At 35.6% G+C, this 11879-nt stretch overlaps 1 protein-coding gene across 1 annotated transcript in view; it reads right to left on the bottom strand.

Moving 5' to 3' along the window:
* LOC106881614 (dynein axonemal heavy chain 1) overlaps positions 1 to 11879 on the bottom strand; it is a 166532-nt gene that overhangs the window by 59287 nt on the left and 95366 nt on the right. The window contains exons 42-45 of the mRNA XM_052974699.1: positions 11094 to 11201; positions 9632 to 9772; positions 5179 to 5336; positions 2692 to 2849 (exon numbers count right to left, since the gene is read on the bottom strand). Coding sequence (XP_052830659.1) covers positions 2692 to 2849; positions 5179 to 5336; positions 9632 to 9772; positions 11094 to 11201 — 565 coding nt within the window. The remainder of the gene's footprint in view (positions 1 to 2691; positions 2850 to 5178; positions 5337 to 9631; positions 9773 to 11093; positions 11202 to 11879) is intronic.

The following is an 11879-nucleotide window of genomic DNA, read 5'->3' as shown; positions in this document are numbered from 1 at the left end:
TTATTTCTTTACAAAGAATAAGTCCTAGGGTCGATTTGATTCGACTAAAGGCGGTGCTCCAGCATGGCCGCAGTCAAATGACTGAAACAAGTAAAAGAGTAAAAGAGTTATGCTTTGAAGAGAGTAGAAATTGAAAAAGAGAAGGTGAAAAGGTGACATTTGCTTTGAAGTGAGAGCAAACAGTGAAAGAGAGGAGAAGTTGAAAGATGTATGTACATGTATATGAAATGGACGTGTGTGGGTGTGCATGGGCATGAGAGAGAGAGAGAGAGAGAGAGAAAGAATGAAGGTGTGTTGTCATGTATGTACTTTTTGCATGGATGTGTAAGTGGCTCTCAATCGCTCTCTCTCTCTCTCTCACACACACACACACACATTATCTTTCATATACATGTACATAAATATATATGCATACATCTTTTTTGTATGCATGTGTGTGTGTGTGTGTGTGTGCATGTGAGAGAGAGAGAGAGAGAGTGAAAGAGTAAGTGACTGTATTTCCTCATAACATACAGAGAAATGGATGTCATTTAATGAGTGACTAATTCAGAGAAACACTACTTTCATTATTCACACATCGTTACTCTTGTAATGCAACACTTTATAATTGTGGATCAAATTGAAAATATGAAACTATTTTCACTTTCTAATGAAACCTGGACATTATAGAGCAGAGTCTTTGAAATAACTAGAGCTGGTTGTTGAGATAATGTAGAAAATATGTAAATGAAAATAAAGTTTAATTGGTAGTCAGAAGATTACTGAATCTCTTGATACCCCATACGTCAAAATCAGCAACTCAATTTTTTTGAATGCATAAGGAACATATGCACACACACACTCCCTTATATATATATATATCATTAATCAAATATATTCAATGAGAATACAATATACTGAATTTCTAATAAGTGCTCTTGGTGGGGAAATATCTTAATACAATATTATTTTGGATGTATATCTTCTATGATGAGTTTTTGATGTAATTTTCCTGCTCTTATTTTATAATAATGTGTGTGTGTGTGTGTGTGTGTGTGTGTGTGTGTGTGTGTGTTACCTAGGTGACCAAATTAGTAACGTATTGTTTCTAGAATAAGGACTGGGTGGAGGAAGTTCTGAGAGTTATTACCTCTGTTGGCAATAAAAGGAAAGGTGAAACGTAGACTATATGATGCTTGTGTGTGAACAGCTATACTCCATGGTAGTGAGACATGGGCTCTGAATGCAGAAGATAGGAGTAGACTGGAGAGAAATGATGGTGGTATTCTCTATTGGATGTGCAACATCAGTGCACATGTGCAGAAAAGTGCAAATATAATAAGACATGACATGGACATCTGAAGTAGAGATTATGAAGCCATGTTCCATGTATGATGGAAACCAAGTCCCTCAAAACAGTGATGATCTTTGTGTGTGTCTCTAGTGAGGGTGATGCCATACCATCGGAATATCTTTAAACAGAGCTGTAGGCACAATTCAGACAAGCTGCTTGGAGACTGTCAAACCCTGGCTGGAGAGGGTTGCTGCTAGAAGGCCACATGTGTGGTAACAGGTTTCACCTCTTCTTTGCCATACCTCCAGAAAAAGTCAAAAGTGGTTGTTAGAGAATTTCTAAGACTTCACCAGCCCTAATTTCTGTCCTTCTAATTCCCTTGGTTGTAATTCCATAGAATACTATGTGTGGGGTACAGCTGAGAAAGACACCAACCACTCTGCTTGAAATACCAAGGCTGAGCTGGTGCTTAAAGAGCAAGGAAGTGTTTAAGATCTTCCCAGAGACACACTGAGGAATGCATGCACCAGGTTCTGCAACTGTCTTGAGGCTGTGGTGGAAGCTGAGAGTCAGTCTTTGAGTATTTCCCATTCATAATCCAGTTGATATTTTTTTTAATTTTAAAAATACTTTAATATTTGGATGGGATATTGTGTTTGCTATTCTTTTTTATGCAAACTGTTGAATTTAGCCAAAACACTTTATATGTTAAACAAAAGACAGCTAAGAGAAATCACTCAGAATGGCCAATGGTATATTTATGAACACCATAAACAAATACGGGTATATGAAAAGCTAGAAAAAGTAAAATTATTAAAATTATCTCCACTTCTGTAGGATGTGCATTATTACATTTACCAAATGTCAACTGAGACTAGTTCTTCATGAGACTGGGGAGATCATCTAAACAATGAAGAACTCTCCAAACATGCCATTAAGGAATGGACAGGTTTTTTTTTTTTTGTCTGGAGTAAAGAGAACAGTTATGGATACATGCATCTGCCCCAATAGGTACCATCAACACTAAAAATTGTCCTACTCCAGCAGCCAAATGACTTGGGCATATACAAAAAGAGTGGAGCATATGTATATATTTAAGCGTATCAACACTTTACGGTTGTTAGACTCCACACTATGGTTTACATATTTTTTATTTTTGTCTTCTAATGATAATTTCCATGAATTAGATTATGTATAGTTTATATATTTTAATAACTTATTGGAACTAATGTTTTATAAGTTTGATATCATTCATGATACTGAATCTTCAGCTACACACTGAGAATGTGATACAAGTTTCAGCTTATATATATATAAACTTGTAGAGAATATATCATGATGAACTGCTTTATGCAATATGTATCAAGAAATACTTCATGAATGAAGATATTTTAACAATGATAGATAAGCAGTCTTACCAATAGCTTTTCTGTCATACCAGCCTCCAAAATCCATCCACTGACGGAGAAGTTCAATGGGGGGTTGAGCTCCATAAGCTTCCAGAGCTGGCATGTTCAAATCATCGATAAAGAATAAGAATAGCTTGCCTAAAGGTGGACCATAAACTCCTTTACGTCTGAAAAGGAAGTAAAAAACAGTTTATATCAATGTGAACAACATCAATACCTAAAATATCTGACCCATACCCTCATATATTTCCAGGGTATTTGACTACATTTTCCATTATCAACTCATCAATAAAATATTGAGCACATCATACTAGCAACAAACGTGTATGTACAAGAAATTTTTTAACATTCATGGTTTCCTGAAATATGTGACAGAGGTTTTTATTCTGCACACTTTAACTTTACATATAGCTCAATACAAATTTCACTTAATAGTTTGACATGTGGTAGCTATTACCACCTACTATTCATCCTCACATGAAAAAAGCAAAGACATTTTTACAAACTTCAAAAATGTAAAGTAGAATGAATTCAATAAGGAAATGGAATTGAGGTTCACAAAATTCAACAATACAACCAATAACATAAATTCATACATCTGATAAATATTCATAGATGCATCTCCAAAGCATATAAAAAAAATTAAACTCTAATTACACGATAGAATCAGTCAAGCTGATTAAAACTAGAGATACCAGCAGCACAATACTCAGCAGGATCAAATTCAGTTGCAAAACAACTGAACTAAGAACTTGTGTGTTGAAACAAATTCTGTTGTATTTTGAGGATTGGGTGGGGGGGGGAATATGCCATTAACAAACACACACAGGTTCTGTTTCACTTCTTTTATTATTCTAGTCAATTTGTTAACATTTAACCATTTAATTAATTGTTTCATTAATTTTTTTAGTCAATCAATGAATAGCGACAAAATGACCTTGACAAACCGAGCTGATTAATTGATTAACCAAACAATCAATTAGTTAACTAGTGAAACTTTTACCAATTGACTACTAATAATAAAAGAAGTGAAAGATCGTGTGTGTGTGTGTGTGTGTGTGCGTGCGTGTGTGTGTGTGCGTGTGTGTGTGTTTTTATTAATGGAACCCACTGGAGAAACACCAAGAGAAAGAAAACCAATCAACAAACAAATAAATGAACAAACCAAGTTATAAAAAAAATATAAGGAACACCGTATGGCAGCAAGTATCAGAAAATGTGACTATTTTTTGTCTCTAGGAAAACATTCTATTGACTCACCACAATATAACTTCAGTCAAATACAAAGTTTCTATAAGCCATACTGAACACACAAAAATGGATATCAATTATATTCTTTCAACATTTACATTCGGCTACATTAAATTCTTATTACACCATTTTTACAAATACTAAACTTTTCTTTTGTTTGGTCAGGAGGAAGAAACTGTTGTGCGCATGGCTATCACAGACCATCCCAAGACCAACCAAAAATTTAAACTCATTAATTTCAAGAGAATCATAAGCAGGAAGGGAATTCTTGAAGGATAACATTCTCAGCAAGAAAGAGACTGGATGTAGTGGTTTATGCAAGAATTAGGGATGAAGAGACATAAATATAGGGGATGAAAGGTGAGGCATTCAGAAGGGCTTAAATGAAGGCTGCCTGATACTGGCTAGTTCTAAGGAGCAGAAAGGAGACAGCTTGCATGCGCACACGCACACACATGTTCTGGAAAATTTCTTGGTAATAGTATATCAAATGGTATGCATAAACAGGATATAGTTTGATAAAATGTCTGTCTGTTTGTCTGTGCATGTGTATCTATGTATAGATGTAGGACATGTATTCTGCAATATATTTCTACATGATGCATTTGTATTGCCCAGTTTCCAATAACTGTTACACTACATCAGCAACACTCTTACTAAAACATCTCAAAGCTTTTGCTTCTTCTTTCAGCTTTTAACATAAAATAAATTCATTATTACAAGCAAAGTTGCAAGTTCTAAAATCTTTATAAGATATGTAAGTAATGACTCTACTGAAAAGTAATGGTTGTTACTACCTCGACATGTTTGTTCTGCACAGAACAATGTTTTTCTATTCTTTTTAACACCAGGAGAACACCTCCTCAAGCTGGTTAACATCACAATATTTGTGTCCAAGTATATTGCAAGCAAAGGAGTGAACAACTCCCATGTAGCAGTGACAAGACCAGCACTGGACACAGATTTTGTGTCATTAACCAGCTTGAGGAGGTTTTCCAACTGGAGTTGAAAAGAGTAATAACATTGTTGTATGCAGAACAACCAGATTGAGGTGGTAAGAACCATTACTTCTCAAATTCATTACCTCTATTTCACTTTAACTGACAATCTGTAGTGAACTCAACTAAACCTTTCTGGAATGAAATTTTACCAATATATATCCTGTTTATCCATACCATTTGATATTATTTTATTTCCAAGAAATTTTCCAGAGCATGTATTATTTTCAAAACTTATAGCACTTACCTTTTATCTAGCTTGCCATCAATAAGGTCTTGAGTTTGATTAGAACCAGTTTTGGCAGAGAACACTATGAACTCTGAGATGAATTTAGATGGCATATGGATTAACTTATCAGCAATAGTTAGTGTTTTACCAGTCCCTGTTGGTCCTACACAAAGAACCTGAAATACAAAATAATGGAGTACAATGTTTCCATTTTCATTAATCTTCCCACCAGCTTAAACTAATCTATTATAATATGAATTATGATTCTGTATTTATCCTCTGTCTGCCTATCCACCAAGATGTTGTTTCGGGTATCAATGGTCATGTATCCGCAATGCTACTGACAATTTTCTAACCACGTGCAAGCTTTGCAGTATTGATGCTGGAAGGGTACTAATGGTTTCCTGAATTTCTCTTCAACTATCTGATACCAATTTACCATTCACTTGTCAAAAATTGCAATTTCTTGTAAGACCAGTGTTTGTTATGTTTCCTTATTCTGCTCAACATTTAATGTTCATTTTCCATGTTAGCATTAACTGGATGGTTTGTCTGGATCTGGTAAAACCACAAGACTTTTTTAAGTTCTATTGTAGACTTTGGCATGATTTCTATGCCTGGCTGCTCTTCTTAGCACCAATCACTTTACAGTGTGCACTAGATGCATTGTTTTTTCCCAGTCACCAGTTCTAGTGAGCTCATCAAGTAACTTGCAAGACAAAAGAAGGGGAAAACCCTTCAACTGAGGGAGTGGGTTGCATTTAACTGTTTGGAAGGTGGCTTTGTGCCAGATGTTGGGAAGCTAAAGCATGACCGAAGGACAAATACAGGGGTCTTGCTAGAAAGCAAAAACACTGCTACCCAACATTATATAATAAAAGTGGGTGGAAGTAGCTGAAAAGACGAAGGAGTCGCCAGTAGTGGTGAGATGCCAGAGCATCTCAAGATCCAAGAATGTGAGTAAAAAGAGAATGGGATTGGAATGGAAAGGTGAGCAATTCCATAAGTTTCAGAGGAGAGCAACAGATGATTAGAGATGGGGACACAGGGAAATATAATAAGTGATGAGAAAGGTTGCCAGAAAATAGCAGTATGGAAATGGGCTGAGAGATGCTGATTGTATTCTATGACTCTAGTGTTCTCATACAGACATTTACACTATGCTAACAGCAGAGTAAGTGATACAATAAATTTGGGAATATCTGCAGCTCAAAGATAAAAAGGATACACAAACATCATTATATTTAAATTTAGTTTATTAATATTTTGTAATGGTAGGCATGGATGTGTGGTTGGTAAGTTTGTTTCCATATGGTTTGGGGTTCAGTACCAGTGAATGGTACTTTAGGTTAATTGTTTTCTCCCATAGTTCTACGCAAACTAAAACCTTGTGAGAAGTTTTTATAGATGAAAAGAGAACTGTTGTGTGTGCGTGTGTGTATGTGTATATATCATCATCATCATCATCATATTTTAACATCCATTCTTCCTGCTGGAATGGGTTGGATGGTTTAACAGGAGATGACCAGCTGGAGAGCTGCTGCCTAGATTAAATTTGTCTGTTTTGGTATGGTTTCTACAGCTGGATACCCCTCTTAATGCCAACCACTTTACAGAGTGTGGACTGGGTGCTTTCATGTAGCACCAGCATGTGCACTTTTATATGGCATTGGCATTTTGGTTCTTTCATGTGGCACAGCATGGGTGGTTTTTACGTAGATCTAACATGTACAAGCCCACAAGATTAAAATTGCTCAGCTGAAGAGAGATATAGGGGATATGCCTGTCTGCAAGGACAGCCATGATTTTAATTAGCTGCTTCATGTGTCTTTTGAATGACAGTAAGCCACCAGAAGTCTCAGTCACTTGTCACCTCTGTGACACCCAACATCTGAAGATACTTTCTTACTACTTTCATCTCACATCTTCCTTGGTCTACCTCTTCAACAGGTTCCCTCTACACTTACTGATTAGCAGTTCTTGATGGAGCTGTCCTCATCTATATGCATCACATTACCAAACCTGCATAGACTTTGCTCTTGCACACTACATCTAATGCCTCATATACTAATTTCTCTCTTAAATCATGTACACTCTCTGTCATACATACATTGGAGGAAGTCTGTTTTCTGCACACAAACACACACATATGGGTGTGTTTGTGTGTATCCTCAATAAATACAACTGAAACAGCATTAAATTAAAATAACCATCTGTGTATCAGAGTAAATGTATATACACCATTGAAAGGCATGCTGCTTTGGTTTTTATATGAGTAAAAATTCTCTTCATAAGTATATGTTAAAAAGCACATTACATTATTGAAGTGAAATGAACATTGTCACAGCAGTGATTCATGGCAATGTTAGCCACATTTCATTCTTCTTAGGAATTGTCAAACAAAACTAGTGAGATGTTCATAAAATAGTTTGTTACTTCATCTAAAGCAAAGTTCAATAACTAGAAAAAAGTACAAGTTATATAAGAGTAATATAACAAGTTGATTGCATTGTTAAATCTTTAGAAACTGCATAACTGTTGTAGAAAGGCACCAAGCTGAGATTTGAACTATAGCTCTCAGATTTTCCCTGTCTATAGAAACTACAAACTCACACAATTTGATAAAAGGAAAAGCGTCACCATGAAGAATATGAATTCCTATGCAAATATGGCTTGACTAATCAGCAATGGCTGATTTACTATGATTGAGGTGACAAGCTTCAAAGGAAGTGTGCAAGTTTTCCTACCAAACATTTCAGAATGTTTGCACCAACAGAGATGAGTAGACAAGTGAATTTAACTTTAGGCATCCCAGGTTTATATGGATCACATTGCCTTTGCACTGTATGATAGTTTTATCACCTCTCTCTCACCTATTCTCCCAGCAAATTCAAATGCTGAACAGAGAGTACCACTAAGCTAAGTAAGGGAATCTAAGTCACTTGTCTCAAAGGGTCATTCTCTTGCCTCCTTTTCTACTTTTAAGTAACATGCTTATGTGGTAGTTGGCAAAAAGCATCAACCTTTACTTTTCGTGTCCAGTGTAACACATTAATTATATGCAGTGATTCATTTCAATACATTATACAGCAATGTTATGTTCATTGAACAATTGATTCATTAATTTATGTGCAATGATAAGTATAATGATGCAAGTTAATAAAACATTTGGCAAGTCAAACTTTAGTGAGGTTATTGTTTGCACATGCATCCTTTAAAACTCGTGGACAGCTTTAAGAAGAGTATGTCATTAAATATCAAACTATATTCTTGTTAGCAATCTTTAGTATTCCTACAGAACTGCTAACAGTGGTAGAGTATCAGCTATGAAAGCAATTGTGTTTAAATTAGATTAAGGAGTTACTTTTTCATACTTGCTAATGGGAAGAAAAATGTCTTATTGCAGTAATTAAAAGAAAAAAAAGTAGGTGTTGAAATTGTGTCTCTGAATAGAAGAGACTTATAAGAAAGGTTAGCAAGTTTTAGAGGTTCTCGTATGATATTTCGATGATTTATCATCTTTGTAAGATGCTAGGTTGCTAATGACCAACTGTTCTCAAAACAACTTCCTGTAAAACCTGATTTACTATACAGACGACTGTGCAATATCCCAGTCCATTAGATATTGTAAGCATCTCAGCAGAAATCCTTCCTTGTCTTCATATTCTCAATTGCTTTATCTACAACACTGCTGTAAACAAAAATGGTTGGACCCTCTGTCAGGTTTACATTAGGAAGATTCTCTTTCTCCAATTCATTCTCCATATATAAGTAGCCTTTCTTAATAGCACTTCCTCATCTCTTTCTTTTCAGAATCACTTAGTGCAAGTGTACCATTATCTTTCTGTACACACTTCTTACCCACAACATTCTCAACTGCTTTCTGATACATTGAGATGGTGACGACAATGATGATGTTATATACTAGTGTCAGGAAGGACATCTAGCTGTGAAACAATACCTCAAATAAGGTATTCCTGCAGCTCCATGAAAATATAGAAAGACAAATGTAAAATGAATAAACAAATGATATTATATTGACCAGGTGAAGACTTTGATACTTCATAACATTATTATTATTAGAAAATAATAAAAATGCAAAAACAAGTATAATAGTGTGTGTGTGTGTGTGTGTGTGTGTGTGTGTGTGTGTGTGTGTGTGTGTGTTTTAATGATTGCAGTGACTCTTCTTGGATGCAACTGTTTTCACCTCCAAAAATAAACTAAACTCAAGAATAAATTTTTCTGAATGATAATGCTTCTTGTGTAAATTAATAAGATTTCTTTGAGGTTTATCTACAAGCTGTTCTCTGTCACAATGGAAGAAGTTAAGGTTGAAAAGCACAGAGTTTCAGTTGATATTGTTCCAAATATATTATCTAAGAGAAAATTCATGATTTTAAATCAATGTCATAAATTTTAAAAAATATATCATTAAGCATTTTGAATGGTAAAAAGCAATATGACTAACCGTTTTGGTATTCTTCAGAAGCATATCTAATATAAATGAATTTCTAATAGTGTCTATAGTTGGTACAATGATGTCTGCAAACTTGGCATCAACTGGTGTAGTAAAAATTGGTTGACCTTGGTTCCAGTGGACATATTTTATCTATAAATTTGAAAAATTCAAATATAGTTAACATTACAACATTCAAGTGTGGTCGTGGCCAGTGCTACCACACTGGCTCCCATGCAGGTGGCACATAAAAAACACCTTTTGAGCATGGTCGTTGCCAGTACCATCTGACTGGGTCTCGTGCTGGTGGCACATATTGGTACCCACTACAATCTCGGAGTGGTTGGCGTTAGGAAGGGCATCCAGCTGTAGAAACTTTTCCAGGTCAGATTGGAGTCTGGTGCAGCCTTCTGGCTTACCTGTCCACAGTCAAACCATCCAACCCATGCCAGCATGGAAAGCATACATTAAACGACTACAACGATGATATATATATATATATATATATATATATACAGCATGGGTACCAGTTACTCAACACTGGCATCAGCCATGACTACGGTTTCACTTGGCTCAGTGGGGATTATGCTGAAAGATAAACCTCATTTGGTTACATTCCATGAGAGTATCTCTGTCAGCCTATGAACATTTCAGCCTACCTTTATATCAGAAATAGCATCCATACTCCCTTTAATCATCCCTTCTTACTATTAAAAAAAGGACAAATTAGATAACACAATCCATGTTACACAGTGGCAGAAAAAGTTGGGATGATTACACCTTTGATCATGGATTTACTCAACCAGGGTCAACTTGTACAGTGGTTCATTAGAGTCTACCATACTTGTCTACATTGTTCCCATCAATATATACAGGTGAGCCAACAACTGACCTTTTATATGGTCATTCAATCTGCTGTAAATAGCAGCCAGATTCCTATCAATACTCCACCATCTTAATAAAGAAAATACACAGTTCTGATACCAACACCATATACAATATGAGATGGGATGGACAAATGTACATATATGTGTATATACTCAGAACATGAGTATATACACATATATACAATGTAAGATGGGATGAGGTGAAATGTTTTGATTATATGTCAACCCAGTCATGGTTGACCTGCAATTAAGCAACAACAATCACAGAAACGTACAGGACAGTGTTGAACATACAGCATGACCCCTGTACACGACCCCTGTACACAACACCTGTACACGACCCCTGTAACTAAGTAGAGTCATGTTAAATCTGAAGTAATTGTGGGACACAATCAAGCAACTAACTACCTTAGTACTATAATTCAATTCAGACCAAACTGGCTGCTCTCCTTGCTCCACCACCAACAGCAAATCCCCATGCTAACCACCACCACCACCATCTTTGCAATAACAGTAACAACAACAATATTATGAATTCAGTTTAACATTTCGTGACAGTATTTTTCAATGTACTATATAATACTCACTTCAAAATCTTTCGGTTCTTCTTCATCTTCATCAACATCATCACTTTCACAGCCATCATTAATCTTATAATCATATATTAATCCTGGATCAGGCATTTTAATTTCAATCTGAAAATATAATATAGATATAAATTATTTACAACTATAATTTCTACACACACACACACATCATCATCATCATCATTTAACATCTATCTTTGTCAATGCATGGGTAGGATGGTTGACAGAAGCCAGCTAGGTAGAAGACTACCTCAGACTACTGTGTCTGTTTTGGCAGGGTCTTTATGGCTGGATGCACTTCTTCCTAACACCAACTACTCCACAAAGAGGAATGAATGCTTTTTGCATGACACCTGCACGGGTGAGGTCAGTTTTGGTAAGATTTTTCAGCTGGATGCCCTTCCAAATGCCAACCACTTTACAGTGTGGACTGAATGCCTTTTACATGGCACCAACACTGGCAGGGTCACCAAGGAACTTGCAAGACAAGGAATTTTGTGAGGGGATGGGGCATCTTATACATACATACATACATATAGGTTGGCAATGCAAACAGGAAAAATAGAACTCAGAACATGAGCATATACGTATATGTACATTTTTCTTTTTTGTTAGCTCTTATCAAAGTTTGGTAAGTGCTAACATGCAAACTCTTGTCCCTTGAGTCACTGTGTTGCTTCTGCTAAATATTAATATTCTGCTAAGATGATAATGAGCATAGTCTTTTTTTATATATTTGTATATATATATATATTTGTATATATATATATATATATATATATATAT

This window comes from Octopus bimaculoides, chromosome 19 (genome assembly GCF_001194135.2).
Source record: "Octopus bimaculoides isolate UCB-OBI-ISO-001 chromosome 19, ASM119413v2, whole genome shotgun sequence".
Taxonomy (NCBI): Eukaryota; Metazoa; Mollusca; class Cephalopoda; order Octopoda; family Octopodidae; genus Octopus; species Octopus bimaculoides.
This window is presented reverse-complemented; position numbering and strand designations above follow the sequence as displayed.